The 13,536-nt window shown below is 37.6% G+C and overlaps 1 protein-coding gene across 3 annotated transcripts; it reads right to left on the bottom strand.

Annotated features, from left to right (window-relative positions):
- Positions 1-214: 214 nt before the first annotated feature.
- On the bottom strand, positions 215-13,528 carry mpl (MPL proto-oncogene, thrombopoietin receptor). 3 transcript variants are annotated; one of them, XM_030132784.1, is made up of 12 exons: positions 13,286-13,528; positions 12,720-12,852; positions 12,253-12,425; positions 10,349-10,500; positions 9,432-9,582; positions 9,226-9,340; positions 5,293-5,462; positions 5,008-5,147; positions 4,199-4,352; positions 3,395-3,476; positions 2,947-3,034; positions 215-1,624 (listed from the first exon to the last, which is right to left on the bottom strand). In XM_030132784.1, exons 1-12 carry the CDS (start codon positions 13,407-13,409, stop codon positions 1,148-1,150), a joined length of 1,959 nt encoding a protein of 652 aa, XP_029988644.1. In that variant the 5' UTR covers positions 13,410-13,528; the 3' UTR covers positions 215-1,147. The 3 variants fall into 3 exon arrangements, with proteins under 3 accessions (XP_029988644.1, XP_029988646.1, XP_029988645.1); XM_030132786.1 differs by having other exon boundaries at positions 5,008-5,108; XM_030132785.1 differs by having other exon boundaries at positions 12,723-12,852.
- Positions 13,529-13,536: the final 8 nt, after the last annotated feature.

Below are 13,536 nucleotides of genomic sequence, written 5' to 3'. Positions count from 1 at the left end.
AAAATAGAGGAAAAACTGAAGAAAATGTGATTTTTTTTTTAACAAATTATATCATTAACTGTTAAAACAAATGTGTCCATCCACTGTCATTGATCCAACTCCATGGGTTTTACTGGTGAATCAATGTTGTAGAAGATGATGGTGTTTCCATGGTAACTAAGGAGCCTCTGAACATCCAAATGGGTCATATCTGATGACCATGAAAAGATGACAAACTGCATATTACACCAGTTCTTTACATGTATTGATAGGATTAGTGGATCAACAGGTATTAAACAGTTTATATCAGTAGATGATTCTGGTCACCGGTGGCTGTTTGGGTCTTTGTGGGTTAAATGCAAAATTAAATGAGAAAAATTAGTCAAGTAGCTCGTTCCTCAAGTGTACATGAGGCACATTGAAAAGCTATACACTCATACCTTACACAAGTCGTCTTAATAAATGGTGTCTTCACTTTGCAGTCTCACTAATTGTTTTGCAATCTCCTGTTCCCTCTAGTGGACATAAAAAGACACAGCAGTGCAGGTTGAAGCTGAACTGTCAGAACAACAGTACTGTACAAAAGTCTTAATCCACCTTTAGCTTTGTTGTTTTTGCAGGGTTGAAATGAGCCTATACATTTATTTCTCATTCTCTTTTCTTCAGATACAACATGAAAATACAGGGAATATGTGCCTTAAAAACACACACACACACACAAAAAACAAACTGATGCAAATGTGCCTTAAAGGTTAAAGTCATTTTTAGTGTGACCTCTGACCCCATGACAAGAACCAGCAGAGACAATTAGAGACATGTGAAGTGTTGAATGAAACCTGGTATAAAACATCAGAAAATTAATGCAATAAATCTTAGGATTAAAGACAGGTTAAGTGCAAAGGGAGGTCACACTAAATTCTACCACTTTGGTTTATAAAAGCTGTTTTTTCCTGGAAACTTTTGTTTTTACTGTTGTACATAGTTCCCATATGTAGATCGGATCTAAATGCAGAGACTGAGAAATGCATTTGTGTGATCATTACTAATTAGAGCTGTTGGCATAAGACTTTTGCACAGTACTTCACATTCACTAAAATACACCATTACACTGTACGTCCTAATTTCATGGAAGAAAGTGCATCATACACGTATGTGCTGTGCTGCAAATTTAACTACAGGGCAGATTGGTATAGATGTTGCCAGTCCCTCTTGAATCATTAACTTTACAGTCAATATGGTCTGTAGTCAGAGGTAAGTAAGAATGGTTAAGAAAGACAGGGCATAAGCAAGGGTCGATACAGAGCGACTCATCAGTGCAGGAACAATGAGACGTCATTGTTAAGACCTCATCCTTCACCTCTGGACCTTCCTTCTCCTCAACCTGCTTGTAAACGTAGTTGTTTTCTTTTGGACTTAGAATCTCATTGTCTCTGTTCAGGGTCACGTAGTCTGGGAAGATTTCCGTCTCCGTTGTCAAACCTCCATCTACCTGTTCTCCACTGGATAATAGTGTCTCTGGTGTCGAGAGGAGCTCAGTCAATACCTCTGATGACATCTCTGATTGTGAATCCTCTTCTTTAGATGTGACCTCCACTATAGACGATGTGATTTCCTCAAAGCACTGCTTTGCTGTGATGGGAGGATCCTGTTAGTGGGAGCATGAAGAATTCACTTTTTAGCATCCCGGCACCAACCAACCAATCAATCAATCAATCAGTCAATCTGCATGTATGACAGCCATTCCATTCCTGTGTCTGTTGAATTCTAACACAATCATACCTTATTCTACTAAATAAACACCTGACCCATGTCTTATTTAAGAAGGACAAGTATAAAAAAACACTACTATGGCCGTCCCTATCTTCTCACAATAGGCAAAAACAGTGGTATTAGTGCTGCGAAAGTAATTGGAATCCAAAAATAACCATTGAAAGCTACTGGACTTCTGCTCTGACAATGTTCCCAAACTCTGACGACTGGTTTTTCTATCAGGACAATGCTCCTGGCCTCAGCTAGGTCAATAAAGGTGTGGATAACGGATCACCAGATGAAGACCCTGTTATCGCCAGACCTGAACCCACTTTGAAAACCTCTGGAATATAATCAAGAGGAAGATGGATGGTCACAAGCTATCAAATATTGCTGAGCTTCTTGAATTTCAATGCCAGGAGCTGCAAAAAGTCATTAAAACACCAATGGTGGAGAGCCAAGACATGTGAAAGCTGTCACTGAAAATCAGGGTTATTCCACCAGATACTGATGTCTGAACTTTTCCCAAGTTACAACATGAGTATTGTGTTGTTTAGAAATGAATATGAACTGGTTTTCTTTGTATTATTTGAGGTCTGGAAACACCTACATTTATTTTTATTTTTTTTGACCATGTGTCGTGTTCTGCAAATACATGCTTTAAATAACTATTTTTATTTGGAATTTAGGAGAAATGTTGACGGTAGTTTAGAGGATAAAACAAAAATGTTCATTTTACTCGAACACCTATAAATGATAAAATCAGAGAAGGTGATAATTTTGCAGTGGTCTCTTATTTTTGTTCCAGAGCTGTATGTCTGTATTTTATTGTCGCTTATTAGTCATATAGTGCACTGTCGCTGGCAGAGACAATAAAGCCTATTCTATTCTATTCTATTCTATTCTATTCTATTCTATTCTATTCTATTCTGTTCTGTTCTGTTCTGTTCTGTTCTGTTCTGTTCTATTCTATTCTATTCTATTCTATTCTATTCTATTCTATTCTATTCTATTCTATTCTATTCTATTCTATTCTAATAAAGTCTTAAAGCTATCACATGTCAAAAACTAACTAACTTTATGAAATTATTCTATTAGGTCAGATTTTTTACGATACATTTTCAGATTGTAAAAAAGCACCTCATACCCCACATACTTATAATTCGTATGTTTATTCTGCTGCTTTGAAACCCCTCAAAGGTCAAATAAATTCTATACCCATTTCTGCACATTGATGTCCATGAGGAAATCTTGCAGGACTTTGTCCAAATTGGGCACCGGTGGCCAAAAAATCTGCTTCAATTTCCTATGAAAACACACAAAATAAACAAAATATTACCTTTGTTTCAACATTGTAGTACATTAGGTTTTCTTAATACTATAGCAGCATCAAATTAATTAATTATATCAAATTAATTTGATTAATTTGACAAAATGATAATATGTAAAAAATGTTGAAAAAAGGTGAACGACACGCACATCCAAAATTAGAGGTGTGCTGGATCCCAAAAAAGTAGAACATGAGAAAAAATAAAGGAAGGTCCGCACAACCAGTGAGCTCCCAAACCATTTAATGGTGACGTTTCGGGCCCGAAACGTCACCATTAAATGGTTTGGGAGCTCACTGGTTGTGCGGACCTTCTTAATATGTAAAAATGTCTCTAACCTGAAGTATGTGAAGAACAGGTAGAAGATGATGACAGCAATTACCAGCAACATGACTGGACTACACTGGATGAGCAATGTGCCTGTAATTGTACATTACAGTGTCTGAATAGTCAGATACATCATGTTAAATAAACTCTATTTTGTGAGTACACGTAATTATATCAGTACATTTTATTAAATCACAAAGGCTTTATAAATCTAGTAGACAATGAATCAACTATTTAACCCATAAAGACCCGGTGCTACTTTTATATCATTTTCAAATGAATTTTTCTCTCTATCTAATCTGTTCTAAGTGATTTATCACCACTTATTGCAATATTATCTTCATTTTGCATTTTTTCCAGGGATAATCAGGTATTTTCCTATCTTTAATTCACTGATCATGGACATGTTTATTAAAGCGCAGATTAAAGTTGAGGGTTATTTATTACAAACAGAAAAAAACTGAGAAAAAAGTGACTTTTCAGTAAAATATATCAATAACTGAATATAAACCAAGTGTCTCCATCCACTGTCATTAATGGGTTTTACTGGTGAATTAATGTTGTTGAAGATAACAGTGTTTCCACATTCACTATGGAGCCTCTGAATGTTCAAATGGGTCATATCTGAAGACCATGAAAAAACGACAAACTGTATTTTACGCCAATTACAGTTATTTATATGTACTGATATGATCGACAGGTATTAAACATCTACATCAGTAGCTGCTTTTGGTCACCAGTGGATGTTTGGGTCTTTATAGGTTAACTGGGTGCCATTTTCATACTGGTTCATGGGAGTCTCAGTAGGAGCTTACTTATGTCAGTGGGGGCGTCTTTAGTGAACATATCTGTCCATTCACTCCAATGGCCCGAGAAAACATCCCCATCAGGTTTAGCTCTGACCTTAAAGCTGATCTGGCTGCCTGATGGAACCTCAGTGCAGGTGGCGTTCTTCTTTAAGGACACTGTCTGCAGAATAACATATGAAGATAAAATCACCTTAAATCACAGTATGTTTGTCTGTGTATCTACAACTGTAGCTCAAAATCTACAGCATATTTATGATTGTGTGAGGAAAATATGTCCCATATTTTATTCCTGCTTAAAGATTCCTGCTTTTTAACACTAGTATCATATTATCTGGAAGGAAGGAACCCCTTAGATTAAAAAAAAAAAAAAAAAAAAAAAAAAACTTGCATAGAAAGTTTGTCATATTCAATCGACCTCCCTGACGTAAATATCTTGCTTTATTGTCGGAATTGCTCAGTATTGTGCATATGATCTAAGAGGTTTATTGATGGTGTACTTTTGCTAAAGATACTTCTCAATTTCTCAGTAGACATTCCATTGTCTTTGCAGCAATTTTTCAAGACAGTTGACATGTTTTTCCTCATCACTTTACTTCTTCACTCTGGCGTCATCTAGTGGTCAGATTACAGATTGCATCATTATTTTCCTTGGCCATAATTTTCTACAAACTAAACTTTTTGTCCATAGAATGATAGAATTTTACTCAAACTACTTAAGTGTTAAAGGAATACAGATGCAAACAACATGGCAGGAAAGTGAACTGTACGAGAGAGCAAAAAGTATTCCTGAGAAATTTGCGTAACAATCCTCGTACCATCCATTCTTGAACTCCTCTCTTATAGCTGAGTTCATACAGCAGGTGATCCGACAGAGAAGGAAGAGGAGCTTCCCAGTTCATGCACATCTTTGCCTTTCCTGGAACAATTTTTACATGATTTGGTGGGGGTGTTTTAACTGAAAAACAAAATGTACAGTGGCACAGCTCAAAAAAAAACAAGCATTAAAGAGAATGTACTGAAAAAAAGAGAATGTACTGTTAAAAAAAAAAAAAACAAAACAAAACATACAGTGCATCAATAAATAAATAAAAAAGGTTTACTGTTGTGTGCAAGGTCAAACTCTTCAGAATAAAAGGTTCTGCTGTGTGGAGGTGGAGAGCTGGTCAGCTTGACCTTGACTTTTTTAGATATGTCTCCATGGAAACAGCACAGGTCAGTCATATCCCTTCCAGGCAAACATTCTGTCCATTGTGTCCATCCCAAAGCATCACTGTATAATCATGGAAATAATATGTCAGGTCACAGCAAAATGGAGAATAATTTAAAAGAACATAAAATATTAAACATAAAATAATTACATTATTTTATATTTATGGTAATTCAGATGGTTTTTGTCAGTGCACAATATGGAAGTAAAACTAGATTAAGGAGGGGGGAGATGGATGGCGGGCATAAGACAACCCCAAATCACACAAAGTTGAGATGGTACAGAAAGTAGAGAAGTCAGTTGTAATAAAGTATATTTTTTATGGTTTTTCATTTCTAACATTATGAGGACTGGATATTTACTATTTTGTTAACCTCATTTCAAGTCCCACACTCTGTTTTGTCATCTTTAGCTTTGATAACAGAAGACATTTACCATTATTTGTATAAGCTAAATTGCCGTAATGTTGACTTCTATCATTTTCTGGACACATTGTTAACCTAAACCTGTCCAAGTGAACAAACCCTAGATCATAACACTGCGCCCACAGGCTTTAGGAACTAGGCATGATGGGTAATCACTTCATCTTCCTCTCTTCTCATCCTGATGCACCCATCACACTGGAACAGGGTCAGTGTAGGCTCAGACCACATGACCTTTTGAAACACAGACCATTCTTTGTACTCTCTATCAAACTGATTGTTTTTTAAACTATATGTTGAACGATATGTAGTGCCCTGCTACAAATGGTAATATTTTATTTCTTTAAAAATGTTTTTGTTAGCAAATAGGCAGTACATTTTGAAATGTTATCTGTCAAATTACTGCTGGTGTGCAATAAGTTTGCATTAATATGAAGAAATTTTAATTTGGTACTGTTATTTGGAGAGGTGTTTAAATATCCTATGTTCTTAATAGTTTCTGAACGTCTCATATCGTTTCCTCTGTTTATTTGGGTAACCAGATGTCAATCTCTTATTAGCCAATCAGTGCCAGTCAGGGATGAACGTGAACTACCTACCGGATTCTGAGAGGGGTGGGACTAAAGAAAGAGAAAGGTTAGGGCTAAGATTATTAACTGGATAAAGGTGGAAAAGATTAACGACACAATATTAAGGACGATTTGTAAGCCATTTGAAACTGTTGAAGCGTATTGTTGTTACTGAAACTTAAAACCGGAGGTACAAAATGTAAGATTGAGCTGTGTTTAAAGCTGTTTCACCTGGAAATTTTGCTAAACTTCAGCGACGCCATTTTCTGTTGTGCGCTAATGCTAGTTAGCCTTGCTGTCGCTAGCTGGGAGAAGGAAACTGTGTGACATATTTTACGCCAAGTTTTCTGAGTGAGTATGGACACTATATGTGAACAAGTGACAATATGATCGTTTATGGGAACGAATAGTAAGTATTAGTGTGAATTTCTGCATAGTGTGCCTCAAGGCCTACACGCCTGCCTGCCACTGTAGAGGGTGCTCGGAACTTCCGCGGTCGTCAGAAAATCTGGTGTTGCACATGGACCTGTATCCAGGACTGGTTTCTCCATCTCATCCCACCTTTCTCCATTGTGCAGAGAGTTTGAGGAAACCTCTGCTAATCGTTTTTGAATGTCCAAGGATCAGTGAGTACTGAGAAAACATTTTCATGAGGATTCAAGGAGCTCTAACCTGTGTGCCAATGACATGGTGTCATAACTGAGTTTTACAAAATTCAGGTATTAATGTATTTGATTTAAAGGGTCACCGGGACAGTTTTAAAGGGTGAATGTCTGTTGTGTGTTAATACACATTTATTGTTGATGCAATGTATATTTGCAGGTGCCATGTTTATTTATGTTTGATAAATGTGATTAAGGTACGGCTATGGTGTGTTAAAGGTATGCATAGGAATCTGCAAGCTCACATTGACAGTATAACTTTAAAAATAAGCTAACCACGCCTCTCTGTGACCTAGGTACAGTCATACTTTTGCAGGAACTTTGAGCATTACCCTGAACTTTGAAAAATCCCGGTGCGTTTCCGTTTAAACTACCGGGGTAAAAATGTTTCTCTCGCCCTCAAACTTTCCCTGAAGAAGTTCTTGGTAGGGAGGTTGTACTTTTCAGAGCACCCGTAAGTCTTTAGGGGTGGGGCTATGTGCTGGAGAACGCTGATTGGTGGACTACACTCGCAGCGTTCCGCATTCCGTTCACCCGCCACTAAGCTGCAGCAACCTGTTTTGTTTATTTCATTTCCACAAGCTTCGTGTTTTGATAATTTGAAAAATGGACCAAAAGAGACGCTACAACAACTGGATGGACGATGAGGTCCAGGCTCTTTTGAGCGCATCTGTGGAGGAGGAAATTCAAATGGAATTTGAATTGCCAAAATGATTGAGTGTCGAGTAAAATTAGCCAATAAGTTGGCGGAGCTAAATGTAAGACACACGTCTAACCAAACATGAGAAAAGCTGAAGAGGCTTACAAAGGATGATAAGAAACTAAAGGACCACAATGGTTGCAGTGGAGCCAATGGCCGAACAAACAAATGGTATGTATATCACAGAAATATTCATTATTTAGGTCGTTACATGCTGTAACAGTAGAGTATGATACACCAGTTGTTCAGTTTGCCCAAAGTCAGGTTAACCTAATGCTAATGCTTTACTGGTGAACAGTCTGACACTAAACCTAAATCACTGACACAGAACTGGATGTATTTGTGTTGTTGCCATGAGCTGAACACTGATTCATTTATGTACTGTGATTTCCAGCTGAAATGGACTGGATGGACTCGCCGTCTTTTTCTGAACATGCATGTTGTTTGTGCCCTCGTCCATCATTTCCTGCCCTTTACAGTCGCCCAGGTAAGACATTTCACATGACACATCACACTGGTAGGAATCTTTCATCATTTGTTCTGTTATGCATTTCTGCATTTTTATTACCTTTCAGGAAAATGAAAAAGGGAGTGGGACCATGGAGTTCCAGACTTGCTGTCCTGGACCAGCTGGTCCAGAAGCCTGAACTTTTCACACATGTTTATTTCCCTTTTAATCTCAAGACACCTTTTTTTTACACCTTTTGTTTTGTGTTTCAGTTTTAATAATACATTTTTTTAACCTAATATTGTCTGTTCATTTATAAAGGATCTAAATATAAGTACCTTTTTAAGTAATATGCAGTTGAATTAAATGCAGGCATTTGAGTAAATCTGTATAACTTTAGGGTTGAACCTGGACTATATAAGACAATAGAAATGAAAAAGGACCATCCATCAAACTTTAAGTTAGATGTGATTTAGTTTAAAGACTGAGAAGTTGAAAATGCATGTTCTATCATTTTTAAATAGAAATTGACCATATGCAATAATGGTTAACGTCACAAAATGTATTCCAGATGGATTAAGTGATTCAACAACCAGCGAAATGTTTAACCCAAACTGTCCACTAAATGTACTGTGTACTTTTATTGTGCTAGAGCTTAGTTTCTGAATGTACATGAACTATAGTGCAGTTTTTTACTGCTCCCCCATATGTCATCAGCCCAATTTGAATAAATTACCCTGAAGTTTGGGTGTGATGGAAACACAAAGCCCCACAGATTACCAGGTAATAAAAGTTCCTGGTATTTTGATGGAAAAGGGCCTAAGGATTGTTTAATTGTATTTTTTTCCTACATTGTCAGATAATTGGCATTACCACATATGCTTATTTGTTGTTGATGCCCTTGTTGCTCAGTGTAAAGCTACATGTTAACCATCTACTGTGGGCAATGTTAACAAATCAATATTCTTTTCAAACGCACAAGTTTAATAAATCGATAATAGAACATAGTGTTCATTTTGTGCTACCTTAGAGCCATCTTGTAGAACAGTTTGTACTGTGTTTGCACACTGTATCTGCTCCCATCCCACTGACAGGTGATATTGTACAAGTCAGAGGTGTAGCACATGAGTGAAATATCATCTGGAAAGAGAAAAATCATTGAAGTTTCTTGTAACAGAGTCTACAGGATGAGATTTTCTGGCATTTATTTGGTCTTTTCTGTTTGACCAACCTGCAGTTTGTGGAACTGTGGCTTTAACAGAGTTTGACCAGCGGCTCCAGTGTCCAGCATCTTCTGCGTTTGCACATTTGACAGAGACCTGAGCCTCAACCTCCTCCCCTGGCACCAAATCCACCAAGGTTTCATTCGATTTCCCCTCTCCCTGTTGAAATAAAGTCTTTACATTTTACAATATTAGGCTCAAGCCATGTGAAATCACTGGACACCTCTTGATTGACCATCTGATTTACTTCATACCTTTCAGTCAATGTTATTAGTCCTGCTGAACGCCATAAAAACAGCCCTATGTCTTAATTTTTTAGATCCTGTGGCATTGAAAATGGAGTTTGAAATGAACAATTCATGTTACAGAAAAAGATGCTAAATTCTGTACGTCATTATTTTTTAACCATTCATGATAGATGCATAAAATTTTCAGAATTTCCTCTCTGATATAAGATGTCTTTAACTTCTATAAATGTATGCAATATGCAACTGTTGTAAGTCAAAGTCATCTTGTAAAACTCCTGAAAATGCATCAGTCATGACTAGAAAGTAATGGCCTCTTTAACTGAACATCCTTTTCTGAACCAATAAGACAAAGCCCCAAAGTCTCAAAACCTAATGAAGATACAAAGCTGATGTTTGACATGCTTTTTATTAGGACTGACGACATTAGTTTCTGAAAGTATGAAGCAAATTGGAGATGGTCTGTCAGGAACATTTTCTGCCAGTAGGTGAACAGAATGCAAAAATGATCCTCAAGGAGACACAACAAATAAGTAAATAAACAACAATCTTCGAGGCTTATTACATATCAGTGTAAAGCAGGTGAACAGTAAACTATACCCATGTCATCAAATATATAGTTACAGCAGGTATTCAAAGCAGGTGTGAGTATTTTACAATGATTGAAGAGCTGTGCGTACCTGTTTTGTCTTCACTCCTATACTCTTGGACATGTATTGAATTTTATAGTACATCTCGTATCTACACTGAGTGTTGACACGCCATGAGATCTGAAGCTGTCCCGCATGGCCATTTTGGTTTAATGACTCACTGATGGGTTGATGCAGAAGAACTAGAGACAATGGGAGGAAATTAAAACATTGGTGAAAGTTTACACTCAACTTTAGGGCAGAAGCTTACTGTTGAGATGTGAACGAAGACCAAGGACATAAAAGTTTCCCTGGAAGCTGGAACATTATGACCACTAACAGGAGAACTAAAAAGAATACTGATTATTTCATTACAGTGCCACCTTTCATTTACTACTTGAAGCTGATGTGTTGGAAGAAGCAAAATGAGCATCATATGGACCTGTGTGACTTAGACATGAACCATATTATAATGGTGATGCCTGGGTAAGAGCATCTCCACAACTGCAGGGCTTCTTGGGTGTTCCTGGTCTGGAGTGATTGGTACTGAACAAAAATGGACTAAGGAAGGACTTCCCAATCTCAAACCAATTGAGCATCTGGACAAATAACTGATCCATGGAGGTCCATCTCTCTATTCCAGGACTTCAGGGATCTGCTGCTAACATCTTGGTCCACATACCACACACACCTTCAGAGGTCTGGTGGTGTCATACCTGCTGCCAGACGCTAGTCTGGTCTTGTCTGTCTTTTATGTTTTGTTTGTCACTTCCTGTTTTATTTTGTTAAGTTTTCCCTCATGTGTCTTGTCTGTCGTCTTCACTTCCTGTTCCCCGTTCATCCTGACCTCTGTTCTGATTACCTGTCTCCGCCCTGATTTGCTTCACCTGTGTCTAGTTGTCTTCCCTCCCTTTTGTGTATTCAAACCCTGTCTCTCCCCTAGGTCAATCGCCAGTTTGTAACTCTAGCAGTTCAGACCAGCGTTTTGACCTCGTTTGTTCGTTTGCCTGCCTATTTTTGACCTGTTTTTGGATCCCTCGGTTTTTCGTCTTCTGCCTGCTCCCTGTCTGGTTTTTGTCTGCCTCTCCTGATTCCTGGTTTTGACCTTCTCGCCCTGACTATCGGTACGTGAGTTTTGTCTTGTCCTTATGTCCTGTCGCCCGAGAATTTGCCTGCCTGTGTATGACCTGTTTCCGTCCCTGACCTCCCTTTGCTACTCCCTAGTCGGGAGAGAAACCCCAAACACCGTACGGGGAGACGGGCTGTCGCCCCCGATCCAGAGAACGAATCAGAGAAGGATATCAACTACCATTATCCTCAAGATTCTGTCACTGTTCATTATTTTTCACCTGTGTGATAAATAAACCTTTTGAACTATATTTTTGTCGTTTGAGTTCTGCATTTGGATTCTGTGTTTGTACCAGCACCATTACAGGTGGAGTCTAGTCCTCAGGTCAGGGCTGTTTTTGTGGAAAGAGGGGGGAACCTACACAATATTAAAAAACATAGTAATAATGTTCTGCTCCCATAGATGCTGGATTGGTTGAGATCTGGTTGTTCTTTAGATACTTTTGGTAGGTTCTAAACACTTTACATTAGGAGTAAACAAGATCTGGAGATGCTCTGACCTAGTAATTTGACAGTCATAATTTCTCAGATCTATACTCCTACCATTTTTGCTGTTTCCAACACATCAACTTTGAGGACTAAATGTGCACTTCCTGCCTAAAATATCCCACTCACTGACAGATCCCATTGTAAAGTCATAATTATTACCACTTTGCCTGTCAGTGGTCATCATGTTAGGGCTGAACAGAGTATGTCTTTGTAGGAATATCCAGCATCAGCAAGATGAAGCTGTGTATATGCTAGGTATTTCGGATGCTTTTTATATTATTATTAATGAGGGAGGGGAAAATACTCAAAAATTTAAAAAAAAAAAAAAAAATTCTCACTGTTGTCCTCCACATAGACCTTCCGATTGAAGAGGATGGCACTGCTGTTGCGATCCACCACATTAAGTAGTATGTCCACAAACAGCATAATCTCTGAACGAGGAAAGGAGCAGATGTGTAGGAAGGTTCCCTCTCTTGTTCTCTGGACAGATGTATTGCACTTTCTGCGTGAGCTTGAGTAATCAAAGTGACAAAGTAGTCATAATATAAATAAGTAAACCAAGGTGAAGTCTAAAAATGTAAGTACAAAATAGTCTAACATCAAGGTTTTCATATCATTTACACCAAAGAATAAAAACATAAATTAACATTAATAATATTGTGAACACAGTATATAAAGTTCCTACAAACAATGTTATTTCTAAAGTTCTTCAATAAAAATAATTTAATCAGTTGACTGTCTTTGAGGTCCCTTTAAGAACCCACTAAATATATTTGTGGTGTTATAATAAATTGAGAGGACATACTACCGGGCTGTGTAGAAGAAATCATAAGTCCTGTTGTCTGGAGACTCAAAGAAGCAGGTAAAATCCCTTTCCCATCCATTCTGTAACTGGGTGAAGCATTTAGGATCCGGTTCATGCTTCAGGAGCAAAACATCTGCCCCAGAAATTACACGACATGACAAGAGAGCACTTATGAAATGTTTCACATCCCAACCACTCCAAAACACTGCATAAGTAAAATGCAAATGTTGGAGCAGCAGGTGTACTTATACTGACATCCACCTGGTGTCTTGAATACAATCTTTGCAAAAGATGTCACATCTAAATAAGATCAATTTACAGGATATGATAATACAGATCTTTGAGATATAACAACTTCACAAAATCATAGGGATTCCAAAAAATAATAAATAAAATACATTTTTCCCACAAGATATTGACTTATTTTGACATTTAGACTGTGCTACATGTGTCTGTATCATAATGCAGTTAACAGTCCTTATCCTAGAGCTAAATTGGTTGTTGCTACAGAATGAAAGAAGCAAGAAACAAATGTTTTTTTTTTTAATTAAAAGAACAGGTCCTACCTTCCATTGACAGATGATCGCCATGTCCATCCAGGCAGTTTATCCCAGACATAAAGACCACCAGAGTCCATGAACAAATGAGGATCTTCAACCTACACATCAAAATCATGGTAGTCTGATACATTATTTATGTGAAACGCCACTAACACTTATGCACAGAACATAGAACATACACGTGTATGTACAATACATTGTGCATTTTTTTGTCTGTAGGATTGGAGTTGAGGTGACAGCATTGAGGGGTTGACCTA

Source organism: Sphaeramia orbicularis, chromosome 4 (assembly GCF_902148855.1).
Source record: "Sphaeramia orbicularis chromosome 4, fSphaOr1.1, whole genome shotgun sequence".
Lineage (NCBI taxonomy): Eukaryota > Metazoa > Chordata > Actinopteri > Kurtiformes > Apogonidae > Sphaeramia > Sphaeramia orbicularis.
This window is presented reverse-complemented; position numbering and strand designations above follow the sequence as displayed.

Excerpts from the sequence above, each read along its gene's own strand:
- mpl (XM_030132784.1), bottom strand. The coding sequence starts at position 13,409 with ATGTATCAGACTACCATGATTTTGATGTGTAGGTTGAAGATCCTCATT. Across the intron at positions 5,463-9,225 it reads TTCTACAAGATGGCTCTAAG|TGATGCTTTGGGATGGACAC; the intron begins GTAGCACAAAAT and ends ATGATTATACAG. Across the intron at positions 3,035-3,394 it reads CTGTTCTTCACATACTTCAG|GAAATTGAAGCAGATTTTTT; the intron begins GTTAGAGACATT and ends GTGTTTTCATAG.